General features: G+C 39.6%; 1 protein-coding gene across 7 annotated transcripts in view; it reads right to left on the minus strand.

The window, feature by feature from the left end:
- The window catches only part of acaca (acetyl-CoA carboxylase alpha), a 37,185-nt gene extending 17,223 nt beyond the window's left edge, over positions 1-19,962 (minus strand). The window contains exons 1-38 of one of the 7 annotated variants that reach the window (XM_044140461.1): positions 19,779-19,962; positions 18,299-18,557; positions 17,007-17,139; positions 15,956-16,094; positions 15,495-15,604; positions 15,307-15,388; positions 15,121-15,219; positions 14,743-14,849; positions 14,538-14,648; positions 14,241-14,450; positions 13,981-14,151; positions 12,874-13,035; positions 12,580-12,743; positions 12,115-12,265; positions 11,866-11,969; positions 11,555-11,782; positions 11,297-11,447; positions 11,082-11,216; positions 10,312-10,458; positions 10,035-10,223; positions 9,782-9,882; positions 9,592-9,680; positions 9,339-9,463; positions 8,628-8,741; positions 8,155-8,268; positions 7,985-8,074; positions 7,761-7,879; positions 6,432-6,455; positions 5,945-6,085; positions 4,984-5,127; positions 4,780-4,882; positions 4,587-4,694; positions 4,418-4,474; positions 4,115-4,159; positions 2,917-2,958; positions 2,172-2,387; positions 1,924-2,079; positions 1,618-1,842 (exon numbers count right to left, since the gene is read on the minus strand). In XM_044140461.1, coding sequence (XP_043996396.1) covers positions 1,618-1,842; positions 1,924-2,079; positions 2,172-2,387; positions 2,917-2,958; positions 4,115-4,159; positions 4,418-4,474; positions 4,587-4,694; positions 4,780-4,882; positions 4,984-5,127; positions 5,945-6,085; positions 6,432-6,455; positions 7,761-7,879; positions 7,985-8,074; positions 8,155-8,268; positions 8,628-8,741; positions 9,339-9,463; positions 9,592-9,680; positions 9,782-9,882; positions 10,035-10,223; positions 10,312-10,458; positions 11,082-11,216; positions 11,297-11,447; positions 11,555-11,782; positions 11,866-11,969; positions 12,115-12,265; positions 12,580-12,743; positions 12,874-13,035; positions 13,981-14,151; positions 14,241-14,450; positions 14,538-14,648; positions 14,743-14,849; positions 15,121-15,219; positions 15,307-15,388; positions 15,495-15,604; positions 15,956-16,094; positions 17,007-17,139; positions 18,299-18,528 — 4,836 coding nt within the window. In that variant the 5' untranslated portion in view covers positions 18,529-18,557; positions 19,779-19,962. Of the gene's footprint in view, positions 1-1,617; positions 1,843-1,923; positions 2,080-2,171; positions 2,388-2,916; positions 2,959-4,114; positions 4,160-4,417; positions 4,475-4,586; positions 4,695-4,779; positions 4,883-4,983; positions 5,128-5,944; positions 6,086-6,431; positions 6,456-7,760; positions 7,880-7,984; positions 8,075-8,154; positions 8,269-8,627; positions 8,742-9,338; positions 9,464-9,591; positions 9,681-9,781; positions 9,883-10,034; positions 10,224-10,311; positions 10,459-11,081; positions 11,217-11,296; positions 11,448-11,554; positions 11,783-11,865; positions 11,970-12,114; positions 12,266-12,579; positions 12,744-12,873; positions 13,036-13,980; positions 14,152-14,240; positions 14,451-14,537; positions 14,649-14,742; positions 14,850-15,120; positions 15,220-15,306; positions 15,389-15,494; positions 15,605-15,955; positions 16,095-17,006; positions 17,140-18,298; positions 18,558-19,366; positions 19,385-19,565; positions 19,690-19,778 lie in introns of those variants that run through there. The other 6 variants (XM_044140462.1, XM_044140458.1, XM_044140463.1 and 3 more) reach the window with 6 other exon arrangements.
- Positions 19,963-23,154: the final 3,192 nt, after the last annotated feature.

Consider the following 23,154-nt stretch of genomic DNA (forward strand, 5'->3'; position numbering starts at 1 on the left):
GATTTAAAGCAGGGTCTAGCTGCAGCTGCAGTCAACTACAACACAAGCCCATGTAAAATTCATTAGCCCACTCAACCGCTAAGTCAGGACGTTACACAGCTGTTAATAGCAAAGTGTATGACGATCTACGTAATGAGTCTATGTTGCTGATTAAATAAAATCATATGGTAGTGACAGTGTATACTTGTCTGATAGATATAGCCATCAATTCGTGCTAAGCGTAGGACAATCTGACAGCGTATGGTGATCTGACAGAACATCGACTTGGCTCTCCGCACACTTTCAAAAGCGCCGAATGGTGGAACATGAAACGACTTCCACTCCACAGACTCCGCGTGCACTGTCGGTGATTTCAAGCTTACATTTTCTTACAAGTCCTTCATTTCCCACAATCATAATGGATACTAGCAAGTTTGATGAGCTAGTCGGGCGTCTAGAACTCTTTCTTCTCCACCAGACGCCGTACAACTGTCAGTGCTGCACAGAGCAGCAGTCACGCAAAGCAGACTCTCAACATGCTGAGCTCGGTGTCGCAATTCGTAAACAGTTCGATGTGAACACAATTCGACACAGACTACACGTCCGCAGTCTTAAGAAAAATGAAAAATACCTTTATGAGAACGTGTCCCAGGGACGTTCGCTTCGGGACCTAGGGACGTTCTCTCTACGACGTCGACTTGAGCACGCGCTGACCTCCGAGGAGTGAAATATGGCCGAATATGTTGAGGGCAAGATGAAGCTGCTGCTGGCATGTTACTTAAATTGTTGCTAGGTAACCAAAGAGCAAGTGAATCAGCTGATTCCACAAATCTTTCTTAGCTTAGCCTGAGAGGTTGAGCAGTTAAAGCCTTTCCTCTGCCTTCTGCCTACAACGAAGTGCTGTTCTGGATCAGAGTTTAGCGAAATTAGACATTTTATATTAGATAATAGGTATTGATCACGTGTCTATCATACATCACCCAACCCCACAATGTATTTCTTATTCTGTAAATCAAAACAGAAAGAAACTGATTGGCTGAATCAGGACAATATTCTCCTTTTTTTAAGGCTTTGATACACTCAAACTGTAAAAGATTGGTTCCTATTTAAATTTTACTGATCTCTCTCATGAGTTACTCCAATCTTCAATTAAGAAACAAAATAGTAACCTCTCAGTCATGTAGAAGGAATACACGAATAAATCAATGGATAACTAATCCCCCCCAAACCCTCTGAAAAAATAAACAAATAAATGGAAATGTGAACCAAAGTAAATGTTTGGTGATTGTTTAATATGGATGTAGTCTTTTTCTTTTTAACATGAAGTTAATGAATGAATCACAGGGATGAAAGGATGATGACCCAATGGCTGGATGAAGCGAGTCTTACCTCATCTGCTGCAGGAAGCAAAATAACACAAAAAAAAATTGTCCACCAGGCAAAGGGCACAAAACCAAATAGAGGATCCCCCCTGAATTGTCACAAATCTTAAAAGTGACTTTTTTAAATACATTTTTTAAAAGTTCTTTACTCACAAAATGCAAGCAGAACCATAGCTTTCTATAAATAATTTGTAGTCCCTTGCCCAAGACTGGACAATAAAAAGAGGATGAGATGGAAAATGGATGAGTGCCCCACCTGTCGATCTTTGGGTCCCACCTGTCCTGTTCGGGAGTCGGTGACCTCCTTGTACAGACTGATATCCAGGTAGTAGCCTGACTCATTAGTTAGGAAGAGCCGGATAGGAATTTGCTTTCCAGTCGGAGTCAGGCGGATGTTGATCTTTAGTTCAGCTTGTAGGACGCGAAGCTTCCATAGACGGCTGCCATAGCGCATCACCATGGAGCGCACAGACTCCTCGATCTAACGTTTGTACGGAATTAAATTACTAAGCAGCAAACGCGCTCATGATAATCTGTGCTGCGTGTCAAATGTTTGACAAACCTTTGATGGGTCCATGATGACTGTAGGGACAAAGTTGAGGAAGATGTGGTTACAGTCCGTCCTTACAGATGTGTTGTTGAAAGCCACCTCCAGTTCATCCATGGCTTCCAGCAGAAGACGCTCTGCTTCATTGTGAAGGTATTCAAAGGAAGCTTCCTATTAAGTCAACAGAACAGTAGTTTGATTAATATTAAGAAATATCTAAATTTTGATTATTTAGATGGGGGTGGGGGTCCATCTTTACTCACCTTTGTGACCAGATCGGAATGGCGGATGATTGCTCGGACAAAGAATCGATAGTCGGTAACCTCTGTGCCCACCTCCACACGGGCTGCGCCCAGGTACAGGTGCATCTTGTGGTTGGCGCAGGGAATGGCGGTCAGTGCAAAATTGCGCATGCGGTTGAGCTCCAACTGGAAAGCCAGTGCCGGCTCCAGGTGTCGATAGATCCTGTCTTCTTCAAACTGAGAGGAAAAGCAAAGAGACGAAACCAACAGTTAGCTCAAGAAAGTTTTGAAAAAGCTTCTTTCAACTCATATCTAAACACATTTTCTCTAGTTATAACATCTAACAGTCTTTTTAATAGGAGAAGTAGCAGGAGAACATATTAGGATCGAGTTGATATAAGAGTAGAGAGACGCCTTGGAGCAACACAATGTATTAAGTAAATGAAATCCTTAACAATCTTAATCTCAGGAAGCTGCTAATGGGTGTCATTTCTCTTAAATGGGGAACATAATTAAAGAGTTCATTACTGTAATGAGTTTTAGTGGAGTGCAGTTGCACAGAAACTATCAGGCGTGCTGGACAAGACGAGTCATCACTGATTCGGAAAGAATAAAACTCAGGAGTGCAGAGGGAGGGGTACGAGTGGTAAATCTGTTTTCTTTCCAAATATAATGGAAATGGAAGACGGTTAATCAGTTTAATGTTAGCAACTGATGATATTTAGCAAAGAGTGGACACTTTAACCCGTTTTAGGTCAACACCTACCTTATCTCTCGCCCGGAATGTGAAGAATTTTGGGAATTCTCTCTGTGAATAAAATTTTTGACAAAACATACATTAATAGAAGGTAACCTTTAAAGCATTCAAACCTCATAGCAGGTGAAAAGGCATAGTCTGGTTCTAGCTTTCACTACTCCGCAGGGAGTAAGTCTGCTGCGTTCCTAATGCAGTGCATTGATGTTTTCTCGCTATAATTTATCAGCCATACAATCAGAGTGTTCACAAAAGCAGCAAGTTATCATTGGTGCACTGACAAGCCACGTATGCATGCAGCACTTGCTATGCTGATGAATAAAATATCTTCTTCCCTCAGAGACATGTAATCTTCTGAATAATGCCTGGTAGCACTGTCTGACGCTATCAGATGAAGCGTCCCACTTGCCAAAACAATGCCTGGAGATGCTCTTATCAACTCGCAGCTGATGCGATGATGAGAGAGCTGCAAACCTCCAAAGACATGATTTGGGATTGTGATTAAACATAGCTTCTACTTAACATTATAGATTTAAAGAAAAAAATATATTTTACAATGCGAGACCTTGGAATGAAAATATATATATATATATATATATATATCACATAGGAGGGAAAACTAGCGGAATACCCTCTCTGTAATATATGGCAGCTAGCATGATTGGGCTCTTGTTATACCTCTACAAAAAGACAAATTACGTAAAAAATTTTTTACAGAGGTGGAAGACATGCAAGTCTTTTCAAATTTAATCCAAATTGACAAACAAGAAGAGAAGGATACATGGTTTCCTTTTTCTATAAATGTAGGTTCATCAGCATAGATAGGAACCAACCAAAAAAGGTGGACGATGATTCTCTGCTTAGATGAAACCAGATTAAACTTTTGGCCTACATGGAAACTTCTACATGAGACTAAAAACTTAGCCTGCATATTACCCTGAACACCCCATCCACCCCCTTCAAGCATGGTGGTAGATGCATTATGCTGTGGAGATGCTTTTCATTAGAATATATATAAAAACTGGTCAGAGTAGATGGAAAGACATGATAATACTGGAAAAACGACAACTTGTCTATTACGAGAGACTATTTAATGATGAATGTTTATTAGAATCAAGTTAGATTTGACATTAACTTGATTTTTAGTACGCTCTTCCTCAATAAAGGTGAGCAAGAACAAACCAGACTTCACTTGTCTCTCAGTACTTACATGAAACCTTTGGTCCACCTCACAGTTGACTTGTTTTCTGAAATCCTATCATCAAAAATGAACAAAGGCGAGGCATGCAGAAAGATACAGAGAAAGAGAGAAGACAAGCTAAATTTCAAATGATTAGTGTAATTATCACAGTAATGCAGTTCAATATAATTGTTTATAAAATACAAATAATTACAGAAAGAAACATGCAAGACTTAGTACATTTGTTATATTCCGTGAGATGCCATTAAAACTGCTCAATTGGTGACATGCGAAGAAGCAGACGGTGTACTCCATGGCAATCAAAATTCCTACCTTCTGAGCTACTAGAAATGTCAGTCTTCGGATGCCGTGTTCAAAGAGCAATGATTTCTGAAATAAAACAATTTCAGCGCTGCATGAACTTTTTTGTGCGTATCACAAATTTTAAATGCTGCTTGTGAAATTGAGAAATACTTGTTTGTCAACAACAACCTTTGCTAACCTTTGACTGAGTGAACTCCCGAAACATGGCTGCCAGGCCATCGTCGTCGATGTCGCTGTCTGTCTTTATCGCTACATTCAGGATGTGGATAGGCTCTTCCTGGACATTCTGTATGATAAATTAAGCTGTATTTATTTCAGGTTACACAAATGTACAAGTCAATTACATGGCTGCGCTGGTCTCTAGTCATCACCTTGCTGTCCTCTTCACCGTACAGGACAGGGTTGCCTCCATCAGGGAACATAGGACTTGCAGGCGGTGAGTCAGAAAAGCAGCTCAGGACATCATTAATGTTCCTGCAAGGAGACGAAAATCATAAAATATATTTTAGAAATGTTTAACATTTTATTTTTCTCTCAGTGATACCAGGGGTAAAAAAAAAAAAAAAGATACTGACCTTGTAAACTCTTGGAAGGTGCGGAAAGAAACCATGGCTCCCATCCGTTGACAGGGTGGTGTAAAAGACGTGTCCAGCAGGACATCGCTTACACTGGCCACATGCATCATGCCGTAGTGGTTCAGGTTGGATGAGAAGGACATCCTAAAATGTAAACGTAAAACAACGTTGAGGAAAAACTGCCAGTTTGGCTAAATTGAAGGTGAGGGTTTCCCCAGTCCACCTTAAAAAAAAAAACAACTCAGTTTTGATCCCTCTGTTTTCTGGCAGGTCTGTAAGCAAAACTCCCAGAAATTTAGAGATGCACCGAGAAATCAACTTGTGAATGGAATGGGATGAAAATCCAATATTTTTCTGTTCAGCAAACGCACCGTACTCTTTCACCGCAACAACTGGACTCTGGACACTTTTACTGAGTAAAGAAGACTATAATATAAAACGCGAAAAAAAGTCTGCGCTTCTACATTTTTCCCCACTTATAACATGTAAAAAATGTCCTGTTATAAGTGAAAAAAAAATTGATACCGAGACAAGTACTTTTCTTTTATCCATATTAAGGAATTCTTGACAAGTTCCTATATCTGCACTAGAAATTAGACATAAAAATACTTGCTAAGATTTTGTGTTTTTGCGTGGTTATCATATTTAAACCTTCGATCGGTGCATCTCTAATTTCTATTAGAGCAGAAGAAAGTCTCACGTCTAAGATATAAGGGACTTGAAAGAAAAAAATAGCAAGAACAATTGTCTTTTATGTAATTAATGTAACTGATACCGGCTGTGTCAGTCACATTAAATGAAGGAAAATATACTTCTCATGTGACAAAGAAAAGCTAGACCCACCAGAAAGACCCTTTAGATTGTTTCCTTTCATTTAGTTAGGTTGTTAGTCAGTAGGTGATAAGAAGATTTCCCAGACGTTGCACCAACTGTGAGCACTAAGGACATTCTTGGATCTAACCTTCCTTCAGATTCCAAATCTTTCTTCTCGGCATTCTCATCCTTAGCTTCACTATCCTGGGATTTAAGCTCCTGTGGTTTTGGTTCCTGTGCTTTATCATCCCAGGTCTTAAGATAGTCCAGGATAGGAGTGGTCATTTTCCTGACAGGGTAGAAGTTTTAGTATTGGATATTCTTACTCATACTTGTTATTTCTCCCATAACTTTCTTTGTTATGTAACATTACACACCGTCTAAGCAACACTGAAGGACTTGCATAGCAGTTTTGATTAAACACATAATCTCTTAACACATAAGCGTAAACAAAACATTTGCACAAATAAAGGCCAGAGACTTTGCACTAAAAATTGCACTAGTGTGCACAAGTTTCTGGGTTTTTTTCTGACATTTGAAGGTCTTTGTTAAAATGGTATGTAGTTTATACTTTATTGTGCAGCTAGCTAATCTACAATCATTAGTTTATGGGATAAAAAGTATGTTCACAATACCTGTTGAGAGTTGGGATGTTCCCTCTGCAATCAAACAACATTGATTACAATGTGGTTAGTGTCAAGCATCAGCACAAGAAGACAGTCAAGGTTGAGAAGTGTGCGGGAATGTCACCCTGGGTGAATTACAGTCTAATATGAACAAAAGAATGAAAAAAAAACTCCAACAACACATATCCCACTTCCTGACTGCTCCTTTTTAAAACATGCATAATGAGATGTTGAACAACTCATTTTTCTCAAGAGATGATCCTATAACACACTCGTGCTGTTGTGTCGTCTAAAATTATGTGCCAAACGTAAAGGTTAATTCAGCCATGTCAGATAAATGTCATGCAACTGAATGAGAACAGAATAGCATAAGCAGGACATCAACAAATGCAATCCGCAAAATCAAAGAGCAACACACAAAAAATATAAGCAACAAGGAGGGGGAGGAGCAAGCAAAAGTGTCAAAACATACAAAGGGAAAAATCTATCGTCAAAACCCGAAATCCAGCAAATCAAACATCTCTGTCATTAGGATTTCTTCTGTTATGTTTAACATAAAATATAATGTATTTGCTTTGGTTTCTAATTTTAATGGAAAATCATTGCATTTTAGAACTCTAAATATGTGAATTTAGTGGCTTTCAGACGTCACAAAATGTAAATTAAACTACTTTACTTTGTGCGACAAAGAATGAGGATAAAGGACACAATGGATGGCACATGGATGAAATGTTCACAAATCACAAGGAACCTTTAATTATAAGAGATTATTTTTTTTAATTACCAAATATACAGTGTTCTTGAAAAATATTTCAACCTCTTGACCTTTTTCAGTTCTATCATACCAAAACCACAAACACCAATATATTTTGTCAGGATTTTAAGTGATAAAATTGTACAAAAAACAGTCTGTTAATAGGAAGCAAAAGGAAGATTTACAATTGTTAAATACTTTTATACAAATTAAAATCTGATCAAATTCACATCTATTCACCCCAAATGAAATCCAGTAAAACTAACTGCTTAAAAAGGTCATATAATAATGTCCACCTTTGCATAAATTACCCAAATTATGCAAAAGATAGCAGTATCTAGAAGTGCAAATCTATCTAGCCCGTAGCTATAACTGAAGCAAAAAAATGATTGTAAGATTCAGGGGGACTTTACCAGTGCTACTTTGTTATCTAAAATCCCACCTAAAAAAAAATTTATCAAAGAACATAAGTATTTTGAAAGAAACTGTACTGTATATTTATAATCAAATACATCATAGAGCTACTAAGTAAAGAAGTAGAAAAATAATCCACAACTTTTGGAGATCACACTGGCATGTGTTACCTGTTAGGATGCGAGGTGGGAAGCATGAACTGGAACTCTACCACACATGTGTTGTCCTTCAGCTGTCGATGCTGAACGCTGTTGAGTTCATAGGCGATGTACGCTCTCCGGACATAGACCTGAGTTCAACGAAGACGAAGACACAGTATGCGAAGCGCCTGTAAGTTTGTTGAGCTACAGCTACAGGAAACATTCTGTCGGACGGAGCTCATTGTTCGTCTCACCTCCAGGGCAGCCATCCTGACCACCTGATTACTGTGGTAGAAGAAGTTGGGCAGAACATCAAAGATGGACGTTTCCGAAAGGATGAGTTTCTACGAAAGAAAATTGTCACGTGTTAACCCATTTTGTTGGCGCAATAATGGAAAGGACAACCATCTTGTTTGCTACCTACCTGCAGGTTCTCAATGCAGAACTGGTGCCCATACATATCAATGGCAGACAAGAAAATGGACTCCACCTGGTTGTGTCGCAGCTCATAGGAGGGAAGGTGGGACGCTATCAGAACCTGGATGAGGAAGATTAATGGGGTCCTTCAAGCATATGACACACCACAATACTTCTTTACTTATCTTATGACATCTTGCAACAGCATATACCTTCATGCAGTTTTACCCCCGGAATTTGTCTACGGCTATAGAGTGTGAAGCATGTAATTATCAATCTATGCCTAAATTCATACTCATTAAAAACTCCTGTCACTATATTGTCTCTACTGCTGTAGTAGGGCTTTAGTGACACCTAGTGGCGAAGTAAGGCAGTTGAACGGTTCTGCTTTTTGATCACACGTCCAAATTCCTGTTTGTTGCTTTCAGAATTTTGCGTGCTGTTGCTGTAGAAAAAGGGGAGATGAGGGCGACCTCTGACCTGCCGAGCGCGCAGAGCCACCTTGGCGTTGGTTGTCTTGCTGAGCTGAGTGAGCTCAGTCAAAATGGTCATCAGTTCATCTGTCAGAGTGGGATCACGACCACATAGCTGATCCTAAACACACAGTGTTAAAACATTAATTATTAATAATAATAATAGTAGTAATAATAATAATAATAATAATAATAATAATAATAAAATGCGCATCTCTAGTCAACCAAATTTCATGTGAATGCATTAGGAAACTGTAATTAACATTTTATACTACTTAATTTTTCTGAAAGTACACATGAGGAAAGAAATTAAATAGATTATATTCTATGTTTTTTGGCGTTAACATACAAAAAAAAAAACATGACAGATATTTGTTACAGCATTTTCCCTGTAAATATTTATTTGCATCCAGTGTTGCATTAATTTTTCACTAGGATTTTGTTTTGGTGATGGGAGAGTCTGATCAGAGATCTTAAAAGCTGCAATATGTCATTTTTAAAATGTATTTATTTCTTTTTATTTATATGCCGTCCATTGCTATCCATGCGAACTAGCCTGCATACAGTTTATAAAACATATTTATGACATTTGCTTGGAAATGAAGTCACATGCGAGTTAGAATATGAATAACATCCTGGCGTTGGAATATGACCACGACATCAGGGAAGATCAATATGACGGCGCACAAATCTTTTCACAGAAAGGCTGGACACTTACAATCAGCATAGTCACCAGCAGGTTCTTCTTGGTTACTTGTGCGTGGGAGAAAATGTAGTTGACAACATTGACCATGTCAACTTTGTTTTCCTCACGAAGTGTAAACACGCACTTGTCGTAGTGTCCTGCAAAGACAGCATCGCACGGGGCAAATGAGATGAAAGTACGCCACCAAATGAAAAGAGAAAGCCACTGCAACTCTTCAGAGGACATGGAACAAAATTCAAATTGACTCCGATGTGCGTCACCTCACCGTTCTGGAACTGGATCTCTACTTTCAGGTACTGTCTCAGCAAGTCCATCACCACTGCCTTCATGTGGCCTCGGATACCGCTTCGATACCTGATGGAGACGAACAAACAAGTACAGCCTTGTGTAAAAAAATAAAAAACAAAATTATTCAAGAGCATGCAACATAATAAGCAGTGGAATACGTGGCTTACTTCTGCACCAGCTGGACGATGCTTTGAGTGTTCATGAAGAACACTTCTCTCTCTGATTTCTTGTTGAGAGTAGCAGCGTGGCTGTCCAGGATGTTTGCGATCTGGAAACGTTGGGAGTGAGCATTTAATGCAGGCAGCAGAGACTCAAAAACTGAAGACTTATTTTCCTATAGATTAGGAGTCATTTCGAAGCAAGAATTGCAGCTGAGAAAAGCAATGTCTACATAGTTAAGTTGGTGTGATAAATGTGTACCTGCTGGCTGGGAAACTGGCACAGCACAGACGTTATGTTGCTGGCGTACTGAGCCATCTCCTTCTTAATGGACTTCTCCACAGCAGGAGGGATCCGGCCAGAAACACTGGTCATGATGTCCTGAAGTTCAAGAAGGGGCAAGGAGGGGTCTCGCATGGTTTTCATGAGCCTTTCTACCCACTCTTTCAGCTGGGAGACGCACGAAGCACATTTTGGTTAGAATCTCCCATTGTAACAATTAATCTAAGCGTTCACTTGCATTTCCGCAAATTCTTACTGTAGCGCTGAAGAACGGCTCAGGAAGGCAGTACCCGTTCATGATGTGAACGAGGTGATCCAGAGTGTTGTGGAAGACCCTGTGCAGCTTCTCCCCCCTCAGAGCCACGGCCTGGGTTGAAGGAAGCGTCCCTGTGTAGAGCTCTGCCTGTAGGTAAGAAGCGCATCAAAACGCACCCTGTTGTCATGACCGCGCACAGACTGAAAGATATTTTTAGATACATGAATTTAAGACTTTTTAAGGATGTGCGTGTTCTGCCGTGTGAACAATAATTAGTCAGAGTGGGTTTGGTGTGAAATAGACGACGAACATGTGGAAAAGAACCTCATGCACACATTTAAGCATGCTGGAGGGTTTGTAATTATTATACTGTCCTGTTAGTTGTTTGCTAACTATTATGAAAACCAGGCCTGTCTTGAAAGACACAGCAGCATATTTGAGTCCCGACACACTGAAGCAGGGAGACGTCTCTTTTTATCAGATAATGGAGCTGTCATCTTTGTTGGCAGCATTGATTTACTGTCTCACTGATGTTCTGACTCCGGAGTGATGTATCAACACCTCAACAATCACAGTAGAATGTCTTCAATATGCAGCAGAGTAGAAATCTGCATTCTTTAAGATGGACAGTTAACACATTTTAAACAAAATTGTTGACTTTGTTAAAAAAAAGAAAAAAAGAAAAAACACATTACTCCAAACTAAACAAACAGGTATTGCGTGCTTTGGAATTCTAAAATGCATGCTTGGGTACATTGCATCCGTCCAACCTGTTGCACTCTGCTCGGGTCATCCAGTTGCAGTTTGGCGATGACACAGCCAGGTTCCAACGCCGCTCCGGCCCTCTTCACATAATGAATACAACCCGACTCTGCAGCAGTGAGGGTCATTACCATTTTCATCACCTGAAATTCACCGAAACATTTACAGCTTGAAGTAGTTTCAGTCTTTCTGGGTTTGTTCAGGCTTTGGATGGACACTTTACCTCTATTTCTGCAAAGCACTGTCCAGCAAACACATGTCCGCCGTCCTCTACTGAGTACTGAATGAGTTTTCCCGCTGAGGGGGATCGCAGCAGCGACGGATCGTTCTCCTTCTCAAAAACACAAGTCTTGTTCCCAATCGTAATCCGATACCTAAGTAAGGAGACACCCTTTACTTTAACATAACAAGATAAATGACGTTTTAAATCTACAACATGCTGTATTTTCTGTAAAAAAATAATAATTATGTACAGTCTTACCTATCCACTTCTTCCTTCATGTATGTAGTGTAGCTGCTTCCATCGTAAGACAGCAAAAGACCTCCATCACTCAGACGATGAACGTCCACCTCCGCTAAAGAGCTGTTCATGATCACAACGTACGAGTTGGGAGACTGCCGTGTCACTTTCAGGACATATTTGGTGCCTTCGTAGATCAGCTCCACGTCCACAGTGTTCTGTAGTGTGTGGGCTGGCAGCACTTGGCCCCTGATGAAAGAGAGCAAAGGCTCGTTGTTTCCCCACGAGAATGTTTCATTTCTAAAAAGTTCATTCCGGTTGTATCTATTTACCTTTCCAAAGAATGCAAAAAGTTGGAAACACTGTTCCTTAGATTGACGTCTGCCACATGGAGAGCCCCGCTCACAATGCCAAGCATAGTATCAGGACGCTCCGCCTGCATGGAACAAGTTCTGTACTGCTCAGTCATGAAAACTTTAAATGCCAAGGAGCCGAGTTTGACCAATATATACAATACTGACATGGATTTATGTTTCAGCCCTGCAACTTGATTTGTTTTCTAGGTGGCGACGGCTTCATACCTGCATCTTCTCTGAAATGAGTCGGTCCAGCCAGCCCGTATCGATGCTGTTATGCTGAAAGCTCTCAGTCTCCAGCAGCTTAATGAGGTATTCGACAGTTGTTCTAAAGTCTCCTCTGATGGACAGCTCCTTGAGAGCAACCACCATATTGCTGAGAAACAAACAAAAAACCAAATAAAAATCAGATTAGGAATGATCACAAAGACGTTCTTCCCTAGCAGTTAACCAAAAGCCACCACACTTAAATGTACCGATTAAAGGGGTCCTCCATTGCAAATAAAAATAAGGTTAATTTTTCAACTGCGTGGAGACTAAACCATGTGCAGTTAAAATAGATCTTCTTTACAGCTCCACATGTTGTGATGTTCTTTGTTTTTATTAATCCAAGCCTCTTACTAATTTGCTTAGCTAAATCCAAGTAGGGGGATTCTTTTTAGCAGCGGTAGTGTTTTAATGTTCACTCACGAGATAGCTTCTTCACGATTCTCTCCCCAAGAGAAGCAGTGTCCAAACTGGGAGTCGGCAAACTCGTGCAGGCCTCCTGCTGCTGCGACGCTGAAGTAACCCCACACATTCTTATTGCTCCGGAAGTTCAGCTCCTGCACTGTCCCGGAGCTTGGTTTGAAACCCTGCAATTGTGCAGACACATAAAAGATACACTGTAATTTACCTTTAAAGAGCTAACTGTTCACAAACTGGAAACAACTCAAAAGAGAAACCACAGATATTTGGTTGTGAGAAGAGAATCAGTGTCATTACCTCATCGGGGTTTTCGCTGGTGATGCGCGCCGCGATGACGTGTCCCCGTGGGCACGGTGCGTTTGACAGAGACTCAAAATCAATAGGAGTGTCTCCCCAAGGCTGGACTCCATAGAGCATCCGGATGTCTTTGATCCGATGAAGAGGAATACCCATTGCAATCTGAAAAAAAAGTTTATGTTCATGCTAAAAAAATTTGCTTGGAAGACAATGACAGGTTCAATAAGTGAACTTTTTGCATTTTGTCATGTTACAAACACAAACTTGGTCCGAATTTTGAAATTGACACATTATTGCCTAATTGTAAAGCGGTGGGAAAAAGAAGTCAGGGTTTTCAAAATGTTTAAATTAAATCCAGTGCAAGCTATTACAAAGTTGCATAATTGAAACATAGCAGCTTCATGATGTTGAAACACTTTTCTTCAATAGGTACAAGGAAGCTGGTCAGAGGTAATAAGAACATGGATGGTGCTAAATAAAAGGAAATCATGGATTATAGCAAGTTAGGAGCTACAAAACACTTACAGAGGTGGGGGTTTAACATAGAACAGAAAGGAATAGAGATATCTTTTAATGTCCCACGTTGGGAAAATCCAAGTGATTCACAATCATGCCTTTGCTTGTCTTGCACATCACACCGATTCAAAATAAACTACAAATTTGGTGTCCTATGACAAAAAGTGAAATGTTCAAGAGGTATGAATACTTTTCAAGGTACAGTGACCTGAATGTTACACATTAGCCTTTCCAAGGCATGGATATGAGGATCAAATTTTCAGCATACAAGACAATGTCAGTCATTTCCCAGTGGCACAAAGAGGGTGGTCACTCATCCTCCCACAAAGTCGCCCAATCAACTCGACCAGAAAGCTTTCCCAGCCTTTCTGCTTCACTGCTTCTGACCTATTTATGAACAATCCTAAACGCTGCAGAACAGACCTCGTAACCTAATGCTGCTACAACCCCTGGATCCACCACACTGTCTCTGCATACTGCCTGCTTCTTTTCTCAAATGATGTCCAGGGAAACAAAGGAGGGACAGGGCATCAAAGCTGTGATAACAGGGGAGGATGCAAACTTGCAGGGTTTTTAGCTAGATTTACTGACCTGCATTTGAGCGGCAGGCAAGTTGACATCAGCCACCATCTCAGTGCAGGGGTGTTCCACCTGCAGACGGGGGTTGAGCTCCAGGAAGTAGAAACTGCCGTCCTGGCTGTAGAGGTACTCCACAGTTCCTGCGCTGACGTAGCCGACCATCTTAGCTAGCTTCACAGCGCACTGCGAAAAACATTAACAAGCAAAACAAATAAATTAAGGCTTAAATCCAATCATATGTATATTTAAAAGCCTAGCAAGTTCAACTAAACCTTTTCCATATCTTCAAACACATCCGAGGTGGCTATGGTGGCCGGAGCCTCCTCTATGATTTTCTGGTGACGGCGCTGCACAGAACAGTCTCTGCCGAATAAGGAAATCGCATTTCCATACTGATCCGCCAAAATTTGCACCTCTAAGTGACGGGCGTGCTTGGCTAGCTGCATGACAAAGATAGGTGATCCTGGAACTTCAGCCTGGACCTAGACCGCCGCAGGGAGAGTGTGATCCTGATTAGGTGAAACAAAACACCCCTCGTCTTAAAATTAGACATGTAAATGAATGCTTACCTGTCTGAAGAGGTTAGGGAAGTCATCGGCGCAGTTCACTTTACGGATACCTTTTCCTCCACCGCCCTCTGAGGCTTTCACCATTATTGGATAGCTAATCTTTTCTGCAGCCTGGAAATAGGTCACGGGAGTTTTAAGAAACCCTTTGAGCATGCGCTACCTCTGCACAGTTAAAAGGACGGTATGGTGTTAAAACCGTGCTTACTTTGAGGCCCTCTTCTACATCCTGGATGCAGCCGCACTCATATAGCTCGTTAGGTACATTGATGATTTTCTTCTTTTGATTGCTTTCTGACCATTCCACTGTCAGGCCTTAAAATATAAAGACAAACAGCTAAAGTGAAACCATAAACAGCCTTAAGACACCAGTAAAATATAGGGAAATGAGCTGAAAGAGTGGCAGTTATTTTCCTGCAATCAGTGAAAAACATCTATAATTGCTGCAAGGTCACACTGTCAACACCCTTCAGTGTGGACGTTTTTTCGGGGGGAGAAGAAAACTCAGTTCACTACTTTTTAGTATGAGCTAAAAAAAAATATATATCTTTTTAGCAGTATAAAACAAATAAAATATTTTAGTTACCTGTTCCACTCCAGGGTAAAGTTGGAATACCGGCGGTCTGAGCTACAATGGAAGAGGCAATCTTGTCTCCAAGAGCCCACATAGCTTGACTTGGAGGACCTAGAAAACCGTACAAGTTAAGGAAATCCGAATGAACAAAAGTGGGTGGAAAATTGTAAGAAAAATAGGAATCCAAATCTCCTTTACCCATGAAAGCAATGCCATGCTTGTGAAGAAGCTCTGGGAGTTTTGGGTTCTCTGAGGCATGACCCCATCCTGCCCACACAGCCTGCAACATGCAAATAAACAACAGTGACAAAGGAGACACGGCTAAAAGAAAAATCATTAGTTTACTGTGGAAAAAATAAATAAATAAATCAGCACACTCATTGTACCTGAACAGGTATGCGCTTTGCAATGTCAAGAATGAGCTCGACATTGGCATAGTTGTTGTTGTTGGTTCCTCCAGGTACAGGTACGTAATGGTCGGCCATTTTGATGTATTCTGGGAAATACGAAATACCTGATTTGTGAAATGACTCAAAAGTACAAGTCAAACGAGTCGGATGCAGTCTACTTCCTGGTGGCTAACTGCACTCAATCCATTGCAAAAAGGTAACAGTCAAGACTAGATGCAAAGATTACTCCTAAAACTGGATTAACATGCATGTGTAAACATGCAAATCTGGTTTTCAATGAATCATTATGTTGGACAGACTTCACATTCAGTGTTTCGGGAACCTGTTTACTAACTTCTTAATGATTCCAGGTCATAACCTATAACTAATGGACTTCAATTATTGGCTAGCTCCATGTGAGCAAAACAGAAAAAAAACACAACTAAGAGGACGCTGACCTGCATTGGCTTTCAGGTCTTCTGGGGTTACCATGACAACAAACCGAATGGCCCTTTCATTGCGGAACATCTCGTAGGCCCAGCGGCGGATGGAGCGCATGCATTTGACTGCAGCAATGCCGTTGTTGGCAATCAGCACCTGAATGAGTGAAAATATTTTGATAACTAAAGTTTATTTTGTCAGTAAGATAAAAAATAAAAAATAAAAAAAAATCACAGTTCAGTTCTGAGAATTTGTTAGATGTGGAAAGAATGCTACATTAAGACCAGGTGACACGGCAAATATGCAGAAGAACAATACACAAACTGCAGTGTTAAGCAAACACTGCACGACTCTGTGAACAAACCATCCCTACATGTTGTGGGGATGTTTTTAAGGACCCAGCCAAAGTAAGCAGAATGGGGGAAGGAGAGTGAAAGCTGAATATAAGCCTGTCCTGGAGAAAAAAAAAAAGTGCTACATGTTTTGAGCAGGACAGATAGACAAGAATAAAAACTCTCCGACATTGTAAAGTCAGACATGTTTTGGGGCGATACTTACTTGTCCACGGCCATTTTGTTTCTGATTGACATTGGCTCTAATACATACCATTAAATGTACTAGGTTCTTAAAAAAAAATAAATAAAAAAAATTAGAGATTGAAAAAATAAACTGAACACGTGGTATTGAAGAGATCCAAATTGACTGGTGAATTTACAAGTTTCAGGGCTGATACAAAGAATTTTTAGAGGGATAATGACAAAAAAGGAGGGCTGCTGAATGAAGCTCACTGACAAAATAAGAACCTAAACTGTATCCCTGTAAACACAATATATGTTTTATTTTTACTTATAAATGACAAATTGGAAACCATGTGTCACATTTTCTTCAATTTCAAAACTTGGGTTTTCTTACTATTGGTATACCAAAGAACAATCGAAACATAATCTAAAACACTGAGATTTGTATAACATATGTAAAAGTTCAGTTGTTCCAAGACACTGACTAACTAGTTCTTTAAAGTTTTTTTTGGTTTTTTTTTTAACAAGAGCACCAAATAACATGAATTACCTTTTCAATGACCTTGTTACCACCAAAACGGGTGACAAATTCAGCAGGTGAAGCGACAGTGAAGTCCCGTTGAAGATCAATCCGCCTGCGATCCCTGCCTTGTTTCACCAAGTGGAGCCCTGACATGCTTGGTCTGTTTAAAAAACAAAAACAAAAAACAAAAATCCCAAGAAATACACAAAATTATAAACTAGTACAGGCAAATCCTCAGTGTGTGCCTTTTGGGTACAAAGGAAATCTGTTTAAAGCCCAGCATTCAGTTCACCTCATTTAGATAAGAAACTTATCTGCATTTTCAAATTGCTTGACTACTGTATCTCACACGTAATTGCCTGTAGGTGAACAGAAACGTCTGTGCTAAAAACCTGAAAAGCACTGGCAGGAAGGGAATACCAATGCAACAGGGAAAGCACAATGTGCAAAACAATAACTGGAATTCTTTTACCGGCATTAAAAACACAGATGTAACAACATGGGCTCAGTGAAATTTGCAGGTTTTAATCATCAGTCAGGATAAGAGCTATGACAAATGCGTGGAGAATTGCTATCAGCTAGCGGGTGTGGCAGGACTGAGCTTGTATGGCTGGTTGGCTTTCTGTGGCCTGATCCTGACTGGTTGCATCACTGTAGGGGTCACGGCATGAGGTGAATGAGTTTCAGCTAGTTGGACAGTTTGAGATGTAAACGGCTGCTTGAGGGATCCCCATCCAGGGTTTAAAGTTGTATTTCTACAACTATTTCTAGAGTTTTCATCCTGCTGGCTGCGAGTTTGAATACTATTTAGAAATAAGATTTAAGTGAAAAACAGTATAAAAAATTTTTAATCTCAACATAAAAAGATATATTCAGAAAAAAACTCAAAAGCTTTTGGCTCTCAACTGTGACTATTGTAGTATTTAGAGTTACACGAAGTCAAAAGAAGCTTTCATTTGTTTTAGGGAGTTTTTCGACAAATGTCCATCAGTGCTGAGCATCTCCTTCTGACTCCTGCTTAAAAGATTTCTGTGTGCGAGTCTTTCATATGTTTTTTGCGCCGTCTCCTGGAGAACCATACACACACACGCACACACACAGTGTACACACAGAAACCCATGTGCAAATATGGAGACCGCATTTTTCACATATACTGTAAAAAGGCCTTATGCACGGATGGAAAAGTACAGCTATGCTCTAACTCACAGTGGACCACACAACTATTTACATCAGCATGCCTTACACGTTAATTCCAATGGGAGAAAGAGTTCTGAATGAAGACAAACCTAAGAAAAAGTAAAACACAAATTGATGCTAACCTTAAATTGTGTATGGTGCCGTCAACGTGATCGAAACCCATCTCATTTGTGCTGTCGGAGCTACAGGAAGACGGTGACAGCGATCTCATCTCCTTGTCCTCCAGCGACCCGTCCACCCTCCCGTGGATTTCATCCTCGGAGTTCTCCTCCGATATGGAGCCCACCAGGAAGTGAGACTGCAAGGACCCGACGGCCGGGTTCTTCTTGGCTGCACCGTCCTGCTCTGCCATGGCCGGCCAACGCGAGCAGGCAGCGAATACTGAAAATGGGAAGCGGCGCAGAGGCAGAATGAGTTCTAAAGGAGGGTCAGAGTTCATAACATATCGCATCACATCAAGCCGCAGCATGGTGCTGTTTGTTAAATTGCAAAAGTGGATTGCATAAACATAACTTTTATTGATATTGCAACACTTGGATAACAGAAAGTGACCCAGATTTCTTAACAGCATCTAGAAAGGTACACTTTATTAAACACGCCACGCTTACATACAATGTATGTATAAAATTATTGCAATGCATTCAACAGTAGTTAGGAGACCAAATATATTAGAGGCCTTAATTTAAACTAAATCAACTAAAACCTTGCCAATTAAGAATTGGCTTTTAAAACATATATTTATATAAATTATTGAACAAAAGTGTTAAATGAACCTAAAAAATCTACAGTGGTACACATTCTAAACAGTTTTACATAAATACATAAAAAAATAAATTTAAATAAGCCCTTAATTTATGAGTTGGGTTCTACTTCACAAATACATACAAATTACCATTAAACACGCTTTTCCTTTACCGCGTAACACTATTACAAAGAAAATACACACTAACCCTAAAATGGTATATATACATAACAAACACAAGAGCAAACTAAATATGTGGATATCTTAACAACGACACTTAATGCAAGTAAATGTAATTCTAAACTCCTCAGCAACTTTTTAGGTTTCTAAATTACCAAGAATGTCCACCTCAAAGTGAAATATCCAGCGGAGAAAACAAGCTCAACTCACTAACTGTTACACCTCTTCGTTTAAAAATGGAAGGAACGTCTCTTAGGGCACACCTTACCTATCGATAAGTGCTTGCGGGACCAGAAAAACAAGCTGAACACAGCAGCCAGACACACGGTAAAGGTGAGCCAGGGAAGCATTACTAAATGACAACGATGGCTGAATTTAGCTTGTTATCCAACATAACTCCCTGTCAGATATAATAATATTGCATAACTAAAGCTCTTTATTAAAACCTCGCTTCGAGTTTACTTCACCTGTCAAAGCCAGCTGCCTCTACTATTACAGCAGGTAGAGACGAGAGGAGGATAAGATGCTAATATGGCTAGCTCACAAGGCGACAGCTAAAGCTACTATAATGTGTTACAGTGATACTGCCTGAACGCGAATCCTATAGCGTAAAACACCAGCCCCACAGCGTAGACTCTCTGTTAGAACATAATATGGGATAATATCTACATGGAACCTACCGGTGGAGATAAACCGACACGTAATCCTGGAAAGGTTGACTGAACGAAATCAATAACTTAGCGGTTTCTTTCGGACATGTCTTTCTTCTGCAAAGATTAAACAAACAAAAAAAGAAGAAAGAAATCACATCATGGTGAGGTCACTCCACTCTCGCAGCCGCTTCAACAGCAGAGAGTGGGGTGATGCGATGATGCGCAGAAAGGTTACTCCGGGACAATGACCTATGACAACTTCTTCCGCTGTAGAACTAGTTCCAATAGATAACGTTGCTCCCAACGGTTTTTCAATGTGGGGATATAATTAAAGTTCCTTTTTAAAAAAAATTTTTTTATATTATTTAAGCCTTATTTATTTTTTATTAGTACTTTTTTTAAGTATGACAATTAAATTTACTACATATCAAAAACATAGAAAGAAGAACATCAGTATTTTTCATGAAGTGAGACCTTTAAAGACTAACCTCAAATTTACAAAAACACCTGCATCTTTAAATTTGTTTCTCCTCTCTTGATGTCATAAAATGTTTATTAAATAAATAATCAGGGCGAACTACACTAAAGTCAAGTCAAACCATTAAATATCTTTTAAAATCTTAGATAGAAAGTCAAACTCATCCAATAACTGCAATTTTAGCTAAAAATATAGCTTTTTCTTGGTAAGCATAATTAAATACAGTTATATTTTACAAGTGTATAAAACTGTGCTTTGACTTCCCTGTCCCTGGTGAATAATTCCAGCAAAAAAATCAAACCTTCCCACAAACACTTGGAATTCTTGGAATGCTGTATCCTCAAAATTAAGAACCAATACATCTCACAGGAAGCGCTCTAAATTTACAGATTTTAGAAGCTAGTCAAATGTATAATATAGTGGCCATTCAGGTTGACAGTTTATTTTTATTAACGTTTTGTGTAGTCCTTGGAAATGTATTTGTAGTTACAGTATGTAAGTACTATGATTTCATGCTTCATTCTTAAATCTCCTGACTGTATATCAAATTTAGTCTCTTTGACTACATTGCACATTTACACTAAGAACTAAATTTGTTATTGCTGACCTGAATGCCTTCTTTAAACTAAATAATGTTTAATATCATTTGTGAAACTCACTTAATCTTTGCCGTTTTTGGTTCCTCTAACTTATTATTAAAATTAGAAATGTGAAACAGTGCAATGTTATTAAACTGAACTCAGTTCTAAATAAGTCAGTACTTTCCATTATTCGAGTTGAGTATTTCGTATCTGTTACAACTACATCTACAAACGCTCCATCCATAGCGGACCAATCAAAATTCCAAATGCTTTAGTAGGCGGGGTTAGAGCGGGTGCACGAGGAGATGCACCCGGAAGAGCCAGACTGTCAACTGCCAATTGCACGTGCGTCGTGTGCCGGTGTGTTGTTATCTGGTTTCAGTCTCGAGCTAGACTCCACCGTTTTAACATATGTTGGTTTGTAAATTTACCTGCTGTTGACCAAACACGTCACAGTATTATGTCCAGGGAATCAAGTTATTATTATTTTTTGCGAGGATCACATCAAATCCTGCTGTAGAACATATCGCTCATATTGCTTATGCATATTCATGTTAATACCACAAGGGAAATAAGCAAGAGTCTATGATCAAATGTCCAAACTAACCAACTCAGCTTATTCAGATTAATGATGAGTACATTTTTATGCAAATAATTGTGCACCCTCATGTTTTGTCGATAACGTAAGGAGATGAAGGAACTGAATCCTTGAGGTAAACTACAGAATATACAATCTTTGTTAATGCCGTTATGGGCCGCTAGATGGCAACAGAGGCGTTAAGTTTGGTTTACATCGTCAGTACTGTATGGGATCCTCATCTGACAGGTTCAAATTTAGAATCTTTTTATTTTTCTATTTGTGCTATTATTTTAGTCAGACAATTTTACTAGGTTACATTTTCACCCTAGGTCACAAATATGCGGAAAAAAAACTTTGATAAACAAGGAGAAAAAGCTGTGTTCTGGACTGGTGACATGTCCAATATGTACCTTGCAAATGGAAAACCTGCATTGTGCTGCAGATAGGTACCAACTCCCACATATGACCATGCAGTAGACAAAGCATATTTGATGGATGAACCTGCATACCCTTGAAATAATATTATGCTTACCGCACTTTCTTCTTTGCGTTGACATCAGCATTCAGCCATTTTTGATTGAAGATGAACGGCATCACACAACACAACTTGGTAATATTAGCCCCACTATGCCTTTCTCCAAATTTATTAGACTATTAAGCTCTCTTCAGATGACCATACAAACTGTGTCAGACTTAGCTCTAACCTCTGGCTGGGCCATATTAGAATTGTTAATTTGCTTTTGTTTAGAGTTTAGACTCACATTTACTTTGAAAAATAAGATTCCTGTTAATCCTCAGCTATTTAGGAAACTAAATGTACAGGTCTAAACCTAAATATTAGGTGCAAAATTAATGTCCAGGCCTAAATGAACATTAGGTCTGAATGTTCACTTATAAATACCACTCAGTTCAGTGAGTGGTAAACTAAACTAAAATGAGTTTAGCTTAAAAATCCTCACATAATGAAATTGAAGTAATAAAATGACAAAATATAATTGGCACTTTTTTCACTGGAAATGCATCCCTTCGCCTGCCATTGTCTGCTCTGGCTTTATCCTGTTTGGAATCCGGGTGGCAGGAAAAAGCTGCTGGGTTTTAGCCTGCTGCTACTTGTATAATATGAATTAATAATTTAGCTTGTGTCAGTATCTGTCAGTATTTTTGACAGAGTAAAACTGTGTCACATTGTGGCTTTTCTTCACCTTTGCTGGGATAGGTATTTGCCCACTTTCCCCCAGTTCCATGCACTTGTGATTCCTGTGACTCTTCAGATGGGTTTTAAATCTTCAATTTATCCTCTGTGTGTTCTTTAAGCACCAACAAGCTGTTTACAAACATGTACTTATGCAACAATCCGCCACACCGTCTAAGCCACTTACTAGTGAAGTGATTAACATTGACTATTTCATTACAGTGGCAGCCGCCCAGGGATGGATGGGACATACTGGGACGTGTGCAAACTCACAATTGAGTAAGTGGAAGCAAAACCGAGCAAACACAAAGATCCGAGTGACAATAAAAAGTAAAAACTGTTTAACCCCTACGTTTTACTGTAATATTTTACTGAGCAGGTGTAGGACGGCATAAATTATATAACTGAAAGCATGCAGATTGTGGCTTGTGTCTGTCTTGTTTGATTCTGAAGTCCCTTTTAGACTTGAAAGACAAACTTAATTCATGAAGCTTAAAGGGAGAAAAGGAGCACCCGACCTTATTACTACGGACACTGATCAGAGTAATGGAAACTTCAGATTAGGTCTTAGT

The sequence above is a fragment of the Gambusia affinis genome, linkage group LG15 (genome assembly GCF_019740435.1).
Source record: "Gambusia affinis linkage group LG15, SWU_Gaff_1.0, whole genome shotgun sequence".
Taxonomy (NCBI): Eukaryota; Metazoa; Chordata; class Actinopteri; order Cyprinodontiformes; family Poeciliidae; genus Gambusia; species Gambusia affinis.